The sequence below is a fragment of the Protomyctophum parallelum genome (genome assembly GCF_964188405.1).
Source record: "Protomyctophum parallelum genome assembly, chromosome: 13".
NCBI lineage: Eukaryota > Metazoa > Chordata > Actinopteri > Myctophiformes > Myctophidae > Protomyctophum > Protomyctophum parallelum.
The window spans coordinates 3,395,410-3,412,752 of record NC_139708.1 but is presented as its reverse complement, the minus strand read 5'-3'; the positions used below and the strand labels follow the sequence as shown (position 1 = coordinate 3,412,752).

Below are 17,343 nucleotides of genomic sequence, written 5' to 3'. Positions count from 1 at the left end.
AAAAACCATCCTCACTAGTCCAGCCCCTTTAAGATCTCAGCGGAACACCCCTCCCCTTTAAAACGGATCTTCTCAGACAGTTTATTGTCAGTGGCCACGTTAGTTAGTGTGGATTGTTGTTGGTGGGTGATGATCCCAGGTGAGACATTATAGCTGGTAGCACCCAGTGACTTTCAGACTTCGTTCGTGGCATAACTTTAGCTGTATTTATTGCTCTGCAATGCACCGCTTCGTCCCCCTCCTGTCCAGCGCCCTGATCCTGCTGCTGTTCTGCGGTCCTGCTCGGGGGTATTTTCCAGAGGAACGCTGGAGCCCCGAATCTTCCCTCCTGGCGCCCAGGGTGTTCGTTGCGCTCATATGCCGAAATGCTGAGCATTCCCTGCCTTATTTTCTTGGAACCATCGAACGCCTTAATTATCCGAAGGATCGTCTAGCAATATGGTAAGTTGTGAATTGAAAGGTGGGGGGTGGGGGGGGGGGAACTGGAATTTGTCTGCTAGCATATGGCTAGTGCTCCTGGTAAATACTGTACATGGTTTTACTTATTGGTAACTTTATTAATAATACAATAGTTACCGGTGAAATCACGTGGATACGATTGTGCGTTATGTTTAGTAATCTGTGCGTGTGCGCGCTTAATAAAGATGAGGGGCTGCTGCAATGCAACGACATTAAACGTAGCCTATGCAGAAAGTTATGTTGTCAACTCTATACTGTACTTTGCTAAAATACGCGTGGCCGAGCAATTAAAACATAAAAATGGACTAAATATGCTCTTATACTCAGATGTATTTATCAGAATGATATGCTCAAAATGAAGTTGAATGCACAACGTTAATGTCAAGGTTTATGGACAGGCAGTTTGTGATGAGCAGCTGTGGTCATTCGGCCCCCGACTCAGTCAGTAGCCATACATGTATGCATCATCTGCATACGTGGATGGGGAGGGGATGGGCATTGTGGTTGTAGCCAGGATTGGTGCTAATAGGAAATATCTTTGCTGCGGGGTTTTACTTTTTCTCTCGCGTTATCCTGGAGATGTTTGCCACACATGCATCCAAAAGTGTACTACCAGGCATCTAGCACTTTCTGCTTTAGCTTGGATCATCGTGCTGTGACTTCTCGCGTTATGCTGTGTAGACTAGAGGAGTGACTCTTTATTGTCAGCCTTTTTAAATGCAAGGCCCCCGGGTTTGATATGCACCAGACCAGACCACACTTTTGAGAGGATAATATGGTCACCTAAACTGTAAAATTCTGTTGTACCTACAGTTACAGACCTGTCACTCGGGGGGGCCCTTATTATCAATAATTAACTGGGTACCCCCAGCCCCAGGTGGTCCTCAGACCCCACATTGAGGGCCAGCTGTGGACTGAGAGAGCATTAATATTCAAGTGATTGGGATGTTGACACATGCAGTTACATTATGCAGGCCCTCGGCAGACTAGTGTGACTTGTCCTACAGAATGGATACTGCGGTGGAGTGGTTGGATATTAGGTTAATTTATTGTGTTAAAGAAGTTTTGAGGAGATTATACAGTAGCTTCTACTTCAAATTTACTAACAAGAATGTTGGTCTACTGATGAAGAATGTGTTGACACAGATTACCTGTGTGCCAGAGGCCATCTTCCAGGTCTATACCCCTTCCACCCCTCTTGGGCAACTTCTTCTGCACAAGATAAACTGAAAAGGGAGTCTTTTTAAGAAGATTATTCTGTAGTGTCTGTGTGATGCTACCAGATTTGATAAGAGTTTAAATTCCTGTAATCCGAGCCCGGTTTTAAGCATGGACAAGCATGGAATGTGTAAACGGATACTTATATAAACATCTGTCTACCAGGACGGGCAAAAGTAAAGTTGCTATAGGGCTAAAAGGGGAGGGATTTCACACATGACAGACCAACACTGTGTTCAAACAAACCGGCTGCAAGTTCTTCACTCTCCAACTTGATCAGAGGGCATTTGTATCTGCCTCAGCCTCTTGTTCTTCTATCCATTGAAAGGGGTTGAACAAGGGCTTACTTTTTTTTTTTAAGTTGCTGCTTCTGTTGTAGAGGGTAAAAATGTTGATCACATTTGTGTCGGGGGGGGGGACAGCCGTTTTGTTTAGACTTCCATAAACACATGCATGCAGCTGCATGTGGTAAAGTGTCCAACAGTTGTTCATTGTTATAAACAGTGTACATTAATGTGGCCTTTGGGGCATGTTGCAAACAGTTGCAAACTTATAGATACTGCTAAATAAATAAAATTATAAATAATTTAGAAAAATAGCAGATCTTACAAGCGCGCAACACACTACCTGACACTGTTGTACAATGAACTATAACGTAAACATTAACATTTACACAATTAGACACATGTTATGCTTTAGCTATTGAAAAATAGCAGATCTACAAGCTCATATCGCGCCACCGAGTGGCGCGATACGAGCTTGTAGGTCTGCTATTTTTTTGAAAAATCGAAGAACGACTGACATTTTTAGAATCTGATCTCGGGTCAGAATGGGTTAATCAGACCAGGGTGTGTCCAGTGGAAACCTCGTATGAATCTGATCTCAGGTCAGAATGGGTTAAGTGCCAACAAGTGCTTCCTTAGTTTGGTTGTTGGCACGATGGTGTCCAGCGGGTCATTCCAGTCTTTCTTTGGTGTCAGCAAATAGACAAATAGACGCACGTCTAGACTGAATGTGAGCAGGATGCCACCATGCCACCGTTTGATGGTAGTTGATGTGACTAGGTCTAAATCTGTGCTTCGACAAGTATGTTAAGCATGAGGAGTATAGGAGGAGTATAGAATAATATACTAATACAAAATAGTAGCAGGTAGTAAGATTAAGAAAAGAGTACTAGAAACCAGGAGATATTGGTAAACTACATGGTGAAAGCGCTATTAACCCATTCTGACCTGAGATCAGATTCATACGAGGTTTCCGCCGGACACACACTGGTCTGATTAACCCATTCTGACCTGAGATCAGATTCTAAAAATGTCAGTCGTTTTTTTAGATTTTTCAAAAATAGCAGACCTACAAGCTCGTATCGCGCCACTCGGTGGCGCGATATGAGCTTGTAGATCTGCTATTTTTAAATAGCTAAAGCATAACATGATGCTGGCACAAAATCTGTGCTTTGACAAGTATGTCAAGCATGAGATTTTCTTTCTACTGGGTGGAGAGAGCCTCACTTGAATCCAGAGGTTTTATGTCTTTGAAGATTTGGACAGTAGAGAGAAGATCTGGTTTAGCATGGAGCTGCAGTGTTCTCACAGGACCATGTGACATCAGTGGAGACTAGAGCTGTACTTGGCTGTATGCCACAGAAACTACAAACTACTCTGCAGCTGTCGGCGTGTGTGTGGAATCTGTTGTGTAGCTAGTTGTACTATGCAGTGTTTCTGGACAAGTCCAGGTGTGGTGTGGGATTTTGTGACCACCAAAAAGAGTCCACACTCTTTTTTTTAATGCTCCCAAACGCATGTTTACATATACGCAATAGGGCTGCAACGATTCATCGATTAATCGTAATCGAATCGATTATTCAATTAGTTGTCAACTAATTTAGTAATCGATTAATCGGATCGGCAACTAATCACTAGAGTTCTTTGCAATTTATCATAGGTTTTTTTCCCACTTAACCATATAGTTTTTCCAGTGTTAAGTGTAACTTAACCTATTTGAGTTCAGAAGAGTACTGTTCCTTCTAGACTGACACATGTGAAGCTATTCTTTAATCAAATGCATGCAGTCAGAATAGGTCTAAAGACACCATGAGTTTCTTTAATTAATTTTAATTTAGTTTGTCTTTTATTTGAATAGCAGCCTAATCAGCAGCTAATCAAATGCATTTTTGAATGAATTATATTTTTTGTTAGTTAGAACATAAAATAACCTAAAATATATTTTTAAGGTGATAGCAAAAGAAGTGTCATAATCCGATTAATCGATTAATCGTTTAAAAAAATCGGCAGCCCTAATACGCAAAGTAAACATATATTTGGTAGCATTAATTGGTGTGCGGAACTGCAGATTATTTTTGATCCAGCACCCAGCCTAGACGGTTTTGGATGTGCGTGTCTTTTGATTGTTTTTTCTTCAGCCTCCGTGACAACCACACATTATTGTTTTAATGAAGTGACTATATCAGTACTTTATGCACACTCAATTATCATATGAAATACCAAACACTATTTGACACACTTTTAAAGGGACACTTCACCCCTTTTGCAACCAGATCTTATTTTAATAATATTTGGGAGACACTTTCCTGTGTTTTTATGTCGGTAATAGCTGTTTTATTTCACATATGCCCATGTATGTCATGACTCACCAACACGACAGCATATTTACAGTAGTTGATCGGTTCTTTGGTTGTATGTTAGCCCATTCTGACCGGGCACCCATTTTGGTGTCAGCATCATGTTATGCTTTAGCTATTGAAAAATAGCAGATCTACAAGCTCATATCGCGCCACCGAGTGGCGCGATACGAGCTTGTAGGTCTGCTATTTTTGAAAAATCGAAGAGCGACTGACATTTTTAGAATCTGATCTCAGGTCAGAATGGGTTCATCAGACCAGTGTGTGTGTCCGGCGGAAACCTCGTATGAATCTGATCTCAGGTCAGAATGGGTTAAAGTAGTTGATCGGTTCTTTGGTTGTATGTTAGTGGGTAAGCGGTAACGTCACTGGGTATTGAAAACAAGTATTGCATAAACGGATGGGGCATGTGTTCATAAACGGATGGGGCATGTGTTCATAAACGGATGGGGCATGTGTTCATAAACGGATGGGGCATGTGTTCATAAACGGATGGGGCATGTGTTCATGTGTTCATAAACGGATGGGGCATGTGTTCATAAACGGATGGGGCACGTGTTCATGTGTTCATAAACGGATGGGGCATGTGTTCATAAACGGATGGGGCATGTGTTCATAAACGGATGGGGCATGTGTTCATAAACGGATGGGGCATGTGTTCCCAATCTGCATCATAACTGTGGTAACGGGTACTGCATTGGGTTCATGGGGGACAGTGAGTATGCTGACAGGTATTGTCTATGTGAGATCCACGCATACAGTATGCAATACCTGTTGTCAGTGCATGCATTCCCAAGTTGCATTGTTCCAGACTTGCGTGGTCCCTGTAGGCCGGTGCCGAAGATCTAGTTTAAAAACATTGCACATCTACAAACTCGTAGATAACATCAAGACAGGTGTGCTGCCACTAGACCAGAGTCTGTAGTCTGTCTCGCTAATGGCTCGAGAGTGAAAAGCCTATGGTTGTCGTGTTTCAACATGAGATAGGCCTTATGGAATGACACAGGGCTCAACATGTGGCTTGATGTAAAACATATGCAGGATTAACCCATTCTGACCTGAGATCAGATTCATACGAGTTTTCCACTGGACACACACTGGTCTGATGAACCCATTCTGACCTGAGATCAGATTCTAAAAATGTCAGTCGTTCTTCGATTTTTTTTCAAAAATAGCAGACCTACAAGCTCGTATCGCGCCACTCGGTGGCGCGATATGAGCTTGTAGATCTGCTATTTTTAAATAGCTAAAGCATAACATGATGCTGACACCAAAATGGGTGCTCCTACACATTTGTATGTGTGCACAGACTGCACACACACACCACATGCATTGCTTGTGTCACTCGCTTCCACCAGTTCTTCTCTGCTAATAGTACAGATGATGATCTAGCAGTTTCACTTCTCTAATACTACTGTTTGCTTCTAGGAAGTAAACGGCTATTCTTTAAAGTAATTTAATCTGGTCATAGTGCTTGGTTTTGGTGTCATTCGTTTTGTTCCCACAGCTGTGGACAATGCGCTGGACAGGAACACTGGACTATTGTTATATATTAAAGCAGTAGTATAATGTTTCCAACTTTCTCATATTTATCAGGTCACCAGTGCTGTGCTAAACAGAAATCTTGTGTTAGGAGCGTTCAGGTAGCGCATGGGTAAAGTCCCTGCCCACCAACGTGGAGGCTAGGTTAGACCAGACCAACAAGTAGGGGCTGGCAGTGGCAGTGAAAAAGTGGCAGCTTACAGCCCTGAAATGTTTTCCTGTGCAAAGTGCATCACAAAACACAATTCATCAGATGAAATGATTAATTACAGTGAACCACAGTCCCTTATCTATATCTGACACATGACCCCTTATCGACATGTAGATCTGTAAGACCCAGACAGACATAGATAAGGAATCATAGGTCACTAATCATTTCAGCTGATGAAATCATGACATAGCTACTGTACTAGAAATTAGAATAGATAACAAAGGTGTCATCATGGGTCACTAATAATTTCACATGATGAATGTTTCTAGGTCTGACAGACCTTGATAAGGTGGCATGTATACTATTACTGTAATCATTTCATTTGATGAAATGATCTGACAGAATTACTGTAGATAAGCCAAGGTGTGCTCGGGTCACTTAAATCATTTTACCTGATGAAGGCCAAATTGACTCATTTCGCACAACCACAAAAAAAGACTTTTTTTTAAAACTATTTTCTTTCCGCTTACATGCTCGGTCATAATTTAAGACCATCCATCGGCACGGTCTAAGAAGTCATCCTTAAACCTTTTGTGGTTGTGCGAGATGATTCACCACTCCTGTTCCTCTATATTGAGACTGCCTGACGGGCAACAAACCTTGAATTAAGGACAAAGAAAGGCAGCCTACCCTCATGCCCTGCACAAATCTGGAACTGAAAATTATACATCGGCGAGATGATTCATTGATCTGTATGTCGACAGGGTTGCGACTGATCACAATGAAGACAACACCACAGCCATCCTGCGTGACTGGCTCATTAAGGTGCAGAAGGAGTACCACTATGTGGAGTGGAGACCACAAGAGGAACCCAGGTCAGTTACCAGAAACGCTCAAATCTTCACTGTTCATTTAACTCAGAAGAGTGTACAAATGTAAATCCATCTACCAGGATCCATCCTTATTAGTATTGTAATTGCATTATATATATATATATATATATATATATCTTTTTTAACCCATTCTGACCGGGCACCCATTTTGGTGTCGGCATCATGTCATGCTTTAGCTATTTAAAAATAGCAGATCTAAAAGCTCATATCGCGCCACCGAGTGGCGCGATACGAGCTTGTAGGTCTGCTATTTTTGAAAAATTGAAGAGCGACTGACATTTTTTTAGAATCTGATCTCAGGTCAGAATGGGTTCATCAGACCAGTGTGTGTCTGGCGGAAACCTCGTATGAATCTGATCTCAGGTCAGAATGGGTTAAACAATTAAACTTTCATATCATATCCAATATTGTTCTTGTTGTGTAGTGTTGCATGCAGTTGGCACAGTCTTGCTTCTTGCCACACTAGCCTTCCGCTGTTTGTACCTGCATGAGTACTAGTACTAGTGAGTAGTGACAGATAAATAAACCCTTTTGATTCGTAAATGGACCCATACATCTTCAGGGTTGAATTGACACTGAGGATACTTACTGTGTACATATTTTGCTGTGTAGTGTTTCCAAGAGCTGACCTTTTCTTCCCTCTGGACTCACTGAGTTGATCCTCTGTCCCTGATTGATTGTATGTCCTTTCCAGAGGATACGAGGATGAGGAAAGCCCCAAGCAATGGACAAACCTCCGGTACGCACATGTGATGAAGCTTCGGCAAGCAGCGCTGGAGTCGGCCCGTGGGATGTGGGCGGACTACTTCCTAGTGAGTCTCTGTAATATGTGTGTAGGGGTTGTCACGATCTTGACATCTTACTTGACGATTCATTAACCCATTCTGACCTGAGATCAGATTCATGCGAGGTTTCCACTGGACACACACTGGTCTGATGAACCCATTCTGACCTGAGATCAGATTCTAAAAAATGTCAGTCGTTCTTCGATTTTCAAAAAATAGCAGACCTACAAGCTCGTATCGCGCCACTCGGTGGCGCGATATGAGCTTGTAGATCTGCTATTTTTAAATAGCTAAAGCATAACATGATGCTGACACCAAAATGGGTGCCCGGTCAGAATGGGTTAAAAAAGTAATGAAATTAATTGTGATTAAAGAGTTCATTTCTGTCAATTATACATTATAATTACATTATTACAAAGAAATGATTGACATTTAATTATTTTATGTTATAAAGAAAATGTTAAATGTGTTGTACAAGTCGTTTGGAATTGTATCAACATGGCAATTATGCAAAAATAATTGTGATTATCTCAAATAATTGTGACTGCGTTCACATTAAAAACCTCAGGCATTTAGCTGGAATTCCTTTAAAATACATTTCTATATTTTCCATTACTAACTTTTATAATGAGTGTGATGTTCCAAAATAGTGTTAGAATGTGACCCGGTTCTTCTGTTCTCGTAAAACCTTGCGTAATCCAACTAGTTTACACCAGTTCTTATGATTCTGCAAATTCAAATGAACGTGAATCACATTTTAAAACACAGGAGCTGCGTGCTCCAGCCCACATTGTCTAGGATCGGCACCGTGTAATTAGGTGGCAGAATCCAGGAAAGCAATAATTTAGCTGTAGGAATTATCCTGCTATATTTGGATATGTTGACAGTCTCACTTAAACAGTGGAAAGTAGATAAACAAGACTTTGTTGTGCGATTGTCAGTGATTATCATTTATTCAGAATGGAGACAAGTTGATTTGTGCCTTTTCACAACTCTTTCTCACAGTTAAAATGATTTTCCTTTTTCTGAACGTATTTTAGACGGTGGACTGTGATAACCTTCTCACCAATCCCGACGTCCTGTGGAGGCTCATTGATGAAAATAAGACCATTGTAGCTCCAATGCTGGACTCCCGTGCTGCGTATTCCAACTTCTGGTGTGGCATGACAGCCCAGGTAAAATGTGTGTGCGTGGCTGCGTGCATGTTTATTTGTGTTGGAAAGAGCTCAGTGACTTAATGAATGCCCTCAAATCCCAACTCAACCATAAATCAACCGAACTGTGAATCTTTTTTTTTAGGGTTACTATAAACGCACCCCTGCCTACATACCCATCAGGAAGCAGGTGCGGCGGGGATGTTTTGCAGTACCCATGGTGCACTCCACCTTCTTGATAGATCTCAGAAAGGAGGCATCTAGGGAGCTGGCCTTCCACCCCCCACACCCAGAATACAGCTGGGCCTTTGATGATATCATTGTGTTTGCCTTCTCTGCTCGCATGGCAGGTATTGCATTTTTATCTTTCCTCACTCTTAGAGCAACAATCAACAATCCATAACTTTCACATGTCCTACCTACCTGGGATTCAAACCCAGGACTCTCACATGTGACACACATTTCTCTGTCCAGGAAGGATATATTGTGCATATTCTGAATTTCAGGCAGTACTAATCAAGTATGTGTCTTACCTGACACCAAGATCAAAATCTCTATGGAAGAGTAAGGAGACCACTGCAGAGTTATGCTAGTACTGCTATACTAGTATATTGCTAGTTATATTGTATACAGAGTTGTTCAAGTCATATTCTATTTGTTAACATTTGTTTCAGGTGACAGCTTAAACATAATTCTGTCAGACGTTACAATTATGAAATGATTCCTCCTAACAATCTGTATGTCCCACTACTACCCCCATCCCACACATACATTTTTCCATTGCAAATTACTCAAAGACTATCTAGCTTGCTCCTTAGCAGAAATGGACATTCTAAAATATATTGTAAAGAAAAGAAAAGAACAAAATGACAAACGGATGACAAGCTTCTTGATGCACCTTTTTCCAGGTGGATTTACAGACTAGCATTACTCTCTCACCATGAGCTATTGACTCCCAAATGCTTCAACTAAATGACCATGCCTTTGAATTGTTTCCTCGCTTATTCTGCAGATGTGCAAATGTTTGTGTGTAACCAAGAGACATTCGGTAACTTCCCTGTGCCGTTGCGATCCCACAACACACTGAAGGATGAAGTTGACAGTTTCTTGCATTCTTTGCTAGAGGTTAATGGTGAGTAGCCTGCATCCTCTCTAAGGCCTTGGTGTTTGCTTAGAGCTCCCCTTTTTCATTGGCTTTAAGTTCTCTATTTCTTCTGCTACACACACAGTGAAATCCTCAGTGTTCATTTATGCATTTGTAACTCCAAGTTAAATGAATACTGAGGATTCTTTTTGTGTATACCTCAAGTACGCTTTTAAGCATGACGCTCTGGTTATTATTCTTACCATTTCTGCATCCATCTTCCCTCTCACCGTATAGTGCGAAACCCCCCACTGATGCCCTCCAAATACATACCTGCCCCTAGAAAAACCCCAGACAAAATGGGCTTTGACGAGGTGAGTATTGAGTGCTGAGAAGATGGTAGCTGCAAAAATGGCTCTTCCTCTGCTTCTGTGCTAAATGGCTCCCTCTCCTGTTGCAAATATGGCATTACGTTCACTGGGCTGTTTGTTTTCCTGTGTGCAGGTGTTCATGATAAACTTGAAGAGGCGGACAGACCGCAGAGATCGTATGCTGAGGACACTGTATGAGCAGGAAATTGCCTGTAAGGTCATTGCAGCTGTAGATGGAAAGTAAGTTTGGATTGGTCAAAGAAAAGCTTGCAGTTTATTTTACTAATGTATGGTTATGTCTGTCTGCTAAAATGTGTGTCCTGTCATAAAAAACAACAACTGAGATATTGGCACACAAGAGACCACGCAACACGTGTCAGACCACATAGTCATCTCAATCACTATACAATCTATGTTAAATGTAATTGATCAATCAAAATGTAAACTTAATGTCTGTGAACAGTAATGGGAATGGGATGAGCGAAACACAATCATACAAAATCACAAAGAAATAGAGCTACAAAAGATCAAAATGTAAGTACCACTTAGATCATTGAAGAACAATCAAAGAATGGGTAACGGGTGCATTACATTTCCTGCAAGGTCAAGCAAATTTAATTTGGCCTGTAATGTGGGATGTATTTCTGCTTAACACTGTAGACTTAAAATATGAGCAGTGAAACGGGTAATAAACTATTCCATCCACCACGGCTTGCTAACTTGGGACGGCACCCTAGTCAATGCACAAGGCCATCAGCTGCTGAGTGCGGACACTCAGGCGCACCTCAGAAGCCTCAAGGACTCTCTGTTGGCTTAACTGCATTGTTTTTCAAGTGATTAAAAAAGTCATGACTCACTGTCGGCTCAACTCCATTGTTTTCACGTGATATAAAAAGTTGTGCATGTAAGATTATTCTTTAAGCAGTTGGGGAGTTACACACTGTGGAGTCAAGTGTGTCGGCGTGCTGATAGGTATTCATCTCAGTCTTTGAGAGAGAAGAACCATATGAAAGAAGCAATACATGTACAGGTGTTCACTGATGCACTGGACTATGCTTGCAGATGACGACGAAAAACACCACCGCCACAATCTCATTACATTAATTCACTTGTGTTCTCTTTTGCTGCTTCAGAGCAATGAACATCAGTGAGGTTCAATCGATGGGCATCCATATGCTCCCTGGCTACAGTGATCCGTACCATGGCCGCCCATTGACTAAAGGAGAGCTGGGCTGCTTTCTGTCCCACTACAACATCTGGAAGGAGGTCAGCCACATATAAAGCTAGAGGCTTAGGTGTAATATCAATAAATAGAACAGAAACGCTGTGAACCTGCTGCTGGCTGCTTGATCCACTCAGTAATCTGTGTCTGGCCTTAGGTCGTAGAGCGGGGCCTGCACACCTCCCTGGTGATCGAGGATGATTTGCGCTTTGAGGTCTTCTTCAAGCGTCGACTGGAGAACCTGATGAAGGAGGTGGAGAGTGAGGGGTTGGACTGGGACCTCATGTAAGAGAGTAACTAACCATGTCTAATAATGTCAGTGTAAACGTATTTACTGTTGTTTTATACAAATGCATACTCGTTTTTCGTTTTTCATTTCTTTATTCCAGTTATATTGGACGGAAAAGAATGCAGATCGATCACCCAGAGAAAGCCGTACCTAACATTCACAACTTGGTGGAGGCCGACTACTCCTACTGGACACTTGGTTATATGATATCATTACAAGGAGCTGAGAAGCTCTTGAGAGCAGAGCCACTAAAGAGGGTGCTGCCAGTAGATGAGTTTCTTCCCATTATGTTCAATAAACACCCTGTGTAAGTTACTGGCCATTTATACCACAACTGTTAGAAACAATAGGTTTTTGTGTACATGGTTTATCTTGAGTTACAACTTATTTCCATTTCTTCTCACAGGTCTGATTATATGGAGCAGTTTGAATCGCGGGACCTCTTGGGGTTTTCAGCGGAGCCCCTGCTAGTGTTCCCCACGCACTACACCGGCGATAACGGCTACATCAGCGACACCGAGACGTCCACCGTGTGGGACAACGAGGAGGTCCGTACAGACTGGGACAGAGGCCGCTCGGGCAAGACCCACGAGCAAGCTGAGATAAGCACGGAGGCGCAGAACACCGACGTCCTGCAGTCTCCTTGGGACAGCACGACGCGAGACGAGCTATGAGGGGGACTGGGTGGCCGGGGGCCTCATGAAGATCCAGAAGAATGTAGCCAACCACTCCCAGACAAGCTTTTATGTTTATTTCCATATTTAAGTATCCCAGTGTGCATCATTGCAGGGATGTGTAAGTGTGGTGGTATACAATGGAGATTATCTCCCCCCATCCCCCCCCCATCAGATGTGATGTTAACCACATGAGCCCTAGCATCCCTATGCTGGGGCACAAATAACAGATCTACAAGCTCACAATGTGACACCATGTGATCTTGTAGGTTGACTATATTCAGCGAAGAGATTTGGTGTCAAGGGAGGGAAGGGGAGGAAGGTGAGGAAGTGGCCAAGGATAGAGCCCTAGGCTAGGGTACCCTGGTCAACTAAGTATATAGGGTTTAAAAGGGATGAGTTATGTGTTTTCTGTCCACTTTTTACATTTAATTTCATGATGGAACTAGACTTGCCATTTAGTATGGCATTTGCAGTACCCATAGCTGTCTGTCATACAGAATGGAACCTCCTGTATATTTTAGTTACTTTTTGTAATGCATTTGATTGTCACACGAACAGCTAACAATGGTGCTACCAAAACAAGAATATTGAAGAATATGCATTAACATTTTGTGTACGTATACAATTTTTACAAGTTTTTAAATATCATTTTAGTTAGTCCATTGTGGAGAGAGGAGGAACATCTGCATGCCGCTTTTGCTTCATATTTTGATTATTTTGCGTTATTGTTTTGTTTCTCTAAACCTGAAATCGGTTGTCTTTTTCTGTAACTATTAGCTAACAAAAACGAATACAAGCTTTCAGCTTTTTGAAAAACTGCTTTTATGTACAAATCAAAAGAGGCACACAGCTTAGTTGTTTAACTTGTCAACCCCTAAATGACTGATTTACAGTGCTACTGTAGCAATAAGTGTTTGATTTGTGAATCGCATCCTGCTGCTTTTGGTGTGGTTTCAGACCCAGGCCGGCTGTAACCAGTTGCCCCAACAGTTATGGGCGAGACAAACCGCTGTTAACGCCTCACTTTCTGCAATGGGAGGTGTGTAATTTTAAATGGCAATTAGGTTTCTTTAAAAGAGCCCTCTGAGCCACATCCATCGCCTCCTCTCTGTCTTTTGTAAGTGGGTTGAATCTAAATTCTGAATGTGTGCCACAAGATAAAAGGCCTCCACAAAACATACAGATGTATAAGCATCGTGGTTCAGTTATTTATTGTGCCTGAGTTTTGAGGGTTTTCTCCTGGACCTCCTAGGAAGATCATTTTAATGGGCTGCTGATTGCCTCTCTACTAGCAAGAAGGTTTTGACTCATGGATGTCTTATGCAAAAATGTGATGAACTGTGCCTTCAAACCAAAATTAAATATTTTGTTTAAAATGTTTTGATTTTGTGATTAAAATGACGTTAACTTAAGGTCATTTTTATTAACTTATGTCATGGACTCATGGAACTGCGTCATAATTATGCACTTTACATTAATGTAAAACTGCTGTTTAGACATAGATGCTTAGATGTGGTGGCGGTGACCATGAGCAATTGAGCATGTATTTGACCAGACCATATCAACCATGGTTCCAAACATAATTTGTTTGTTTGCATTTTATATTCATAAATGATAACTTGCATTTAAGCCCCAATATTTCTTCAAATGCTACAAATCTAGTAATTTTCGGGGATAAACAAGAAATAGTAGGCTATCGTGCATTTTCTAATCATGCATGTTCAAATCATATAGCCTAAACTCCCTAAAGCCTATTTGTTTTTCCCCAACCATTTTCCAAAGCATTTTTTTGGAGGGGGGGGGGGGGGGGTAATTTAAACTTGTGCACACAAGGTTAGTTTCACACCAGAGCCTTAGAAATACGGCTCTGTTTCACACTAGACAACAGGCCCATTTTCAAAGGCGTTCCGGTTCCACCCCCCTTTGTTCCATGTCCGCAGTGCTCTGGAGTCTCTGGATATTCATGAATTTCTTTTAATCATCTTTTCGTCATATGGGGTGCCAACTTCGGCTCCGTCTTTTGAGCTAATTTAGAACTTCCTGTCTGAGAGCTAGCTAATTTAAGACATCCGGTTGCCTTCAGAATAAAATAAGGTTATTTAATTAATAATGATTACATTACATTATTAGTACTATTATTATTACATTACAGTTATTGTAAAGACACACATTATGTTTCTGTGTAAAAATAAGTAATTAAATAACATCAAAAAGTTATCTAAATGGATAAATGCTATTCACTGGAGTGAATATTCTATTATATTCTAAAAACGACTTATAAATCCTAAAGCCTTGTTTATACTTCACTGTGCAACGGTCCTATGCTGGACAATAGCAGATATGCAAACTCACAGCACATCTCATTCAAGACACTGAACTTGCAGATCTGCCATTTTTGAACACACTATAAAGTTAACCATTTATCATGCTGCTCTACGTGGCACTGCATTCTGTGACATTAAACCAAATGGCATTTTCCACTCTATGACACTACTGTTCTACATTTTTGTCTAATAAAATAGGCTATTAATTTAATCAATCAAACTGCATTAACTAACAGAGATACTACTAACCAAGCTATCCATGTCAACATGCTCTATAGGAGTCTCAATAACAGGTATAAGTAACGTTTAATGTTTAGTAATGTTTAATGTAGCAGAAGAGGCCATTCATTGAACAGAGTTTTGCACAATTTTAACATCCCAGATCGATTGAAATATGAATCTACTGTGCTGTGCTACACCATGATATATTAAGAGTACAATAACATTCCATTGTGAATAAAAACGTATTAACCACAGTGTAATGCTAAAGGTTTCATCACAGGGCTGTCTGCTTCATGTAATATCATTAAAAGTGTTGTTGGTGACAGTTATATGAGTTGGAAGCATTAAGACCCATTTTAACCCTCAATGGCTTCCTTTCTGACAAATAACGTTATTGTAAAAAATCGTTCATATGTAGCTATTTTGCATTAGAAGCGGATGGGACCAAGGAACCCGGATGTAACGTAGAATGACTACAATATGACTACAATAGATTCCCGGTTAAATCTCGCGGGCGTGGCCTCACACCGGAAGGAAGTGCCGCCGCCCTCAAATACGGAAGAGAAGCGTGGAGGTAGGTTTGGTCAGTGTTTGTTTGGAACGTGCCACGTCACCATCGCGGGTCCGTCTTCGGAGCAAGTAAGTGATTAAATGTTATTTAATACTTAACGCTGTTGTTGTTTGTGTGTTCAAACGTCTATCACTTGAAGTTACTTGTTATGATGTTTATATATGATGTTTGTACGAAACTGTAAAACAGTGTTTCAGTAGCCGAATGGTTAGTGTCGAAGGTTTATAAACAACTATGCCCGGCCTCAATGTTTACTAACCGTCGACAGTACCCACTCGACTACCGAAACACGGCTTTAAAGAGTAGTATTTACATATCTAAACACAACAAGTAACTTCAAAAGTGATAACATGTTTGAGCCACGGACCACCATTTCACATTAATAGACTCTCACAATGGTGGTCAGTGGCTCAAATGGGTCTGAGAGACTAGATGGCCTCAAATGGTGGTCCGTGGCTCAAATGGGTCTGAGAGACTAGATGGCCTCAAATGGTGGTCCGTGGCTCAAACGCTGAATAAATAATCGACTAGAGGTGAAAATAGTATTGTTTGGTAGGTAAAAGGACAAACGTTCTGTGAAAATTGGCACGAAGCAACAAACATTCTTTGAAATTGGTGGGAAACGATCCCAGGCACTAATGTTAACAAAGCTCAGTCACTAACCACTATGCTACAATCAGCATTATATAATCAAAGGATCAAAAGTAGCAATCTTCTACATTCTCTAATTGTGTAGTTTTTTTGGAAATTAAGCAGATGCTTAACAACAATTGAACTATTGCGAGTGTAAAGATCTACTATTGGGGTCAATTTGGTTACCTAAATTAAATTGCTCTGTATTGTGACAGTAATCATTGCTATAGTGTGTGTTCAGTAACAGTGTTAAATAGCTCTATAGTGTGACAGTAATCATTGCTATAGTGTGTGTTCAGTAACAGTGTTAAATAGCTCTATATTGTGACAGTAATCATTGCTATAGTGTGTGTGTTCAGTAACAGTGTTAAATAGCTCTATATTGTGACAGTAATCATTGCTATAGTGTGTGTTCAGTAACAGTGTTAAATAGCTCTATATTGTGACAGTAATCATTGCTATAGTGTGTGTTCAGTAACAGTGTTAAATAGCTCTATAGTGTGACAGTAATCATTGCTATAGTGTGTGTTCAGTAACTTGCAACACAGCAGCCAAGTATATGCAGAACACATATACACGCATTTGACATAACACAAACAACAAGACAATTTACATACATAAAGACATGAAGAAAAGAGCAATATCCACCGCTTAGATTATCCTGTGGCTACTACAACTCCTGATTAAACCCTTTTCTATTTATTAAAGAGCTGGAGAGACAGGAATATTCCTGTTACTGAACACACACTATAGCAATTATTACTGTTACAATAACTTTGTACTTTTGCTACTGATGTTTGTGTGCAACATTTGAGCTGGTGTCAAGTCACCTTAATTCAAGTGATAGATTATATACAGGGGCATGCCATATGGTCTACCTGCACAGCCTTTGTGATTACTGGTAGATCACGATGTACCTTTTGGGCACCCCTGCAATACAGGATTCCTGTCCAGAATTGTTTTTTATTAAATATAGAGGGTTTAAGTGTAGGGTTTGTCATGTTGGTGTTCTCTATAACTTTTCGTCCTGGGCATGACGTTAAACTGTCCAGTGTAACTCCAAGTTACATGGGGTGGGTATGGTTTGAGAGTTTGTGATGCTCAGTT

At 41.0% G+C, this 17,343-nt stretch overlaps 1 protein-coding gene across 1 annotated transcript; it reads left to right on the top strand.

Annotated features, from left to right (window-relative positions):
* The first annotated feature begins 68 nt into the window (after positions 1–68).
* On the top strand, positions 69–13,898 carry LOC310869500 (procollagen galactosyltransferase 1-like). Its single transcript, XM_083780266.1, has 12 exons — positions 69–441; positions 6,776–6,886; positions 7,599–7,716; positions 8,730–8,864; positions 8,989–9,193; positions 9,856–9,975; positions 10,225–10,301; positions 10,432–10,538; positions 11,432–11,564; positions 11,678–11,805; positions 11,910–12,116; positions 12,216–13,898. Exons 1-12 carry the CDS (start codon positions 221–223, stop codon positions 12,481–12,483), a joined length of 1,830 nt encoding a protein of 609 aa, XP_083636392.1. The 5' UTR covers positions 69–220; the 3' UTR covers positions 12,484–13,898.
* The last annotated feature ends 3,445 nt before the right edge of the window (positions 13,899–17,343 follow it).

Bases quoted from the DNA above. Each gene is read 5' to 3' on its own strand.
- LOC310869500 (XM_083780266.1), top strand. From the start codon at position 221: ATGCACCGCTTCGTCCCCCTCCTGTCCAGCGCCCTGATCCTGCTGCTG. The intron at 10,302-10,431 runs GTGAGTATTGAG...TCCTGTGTGCAG, and splicing joins ACAAAATGGGCTTTGACGAG to GTGTTCATGATAAACTTGAA. The intron at 10,539-11,431 runs GTAAGTTTGGAT...TTGCTGCTTCAG, and splicing joins ATTGCAGCTGTAGATGGAAA to AGCAATGAACATCAGTGAGG.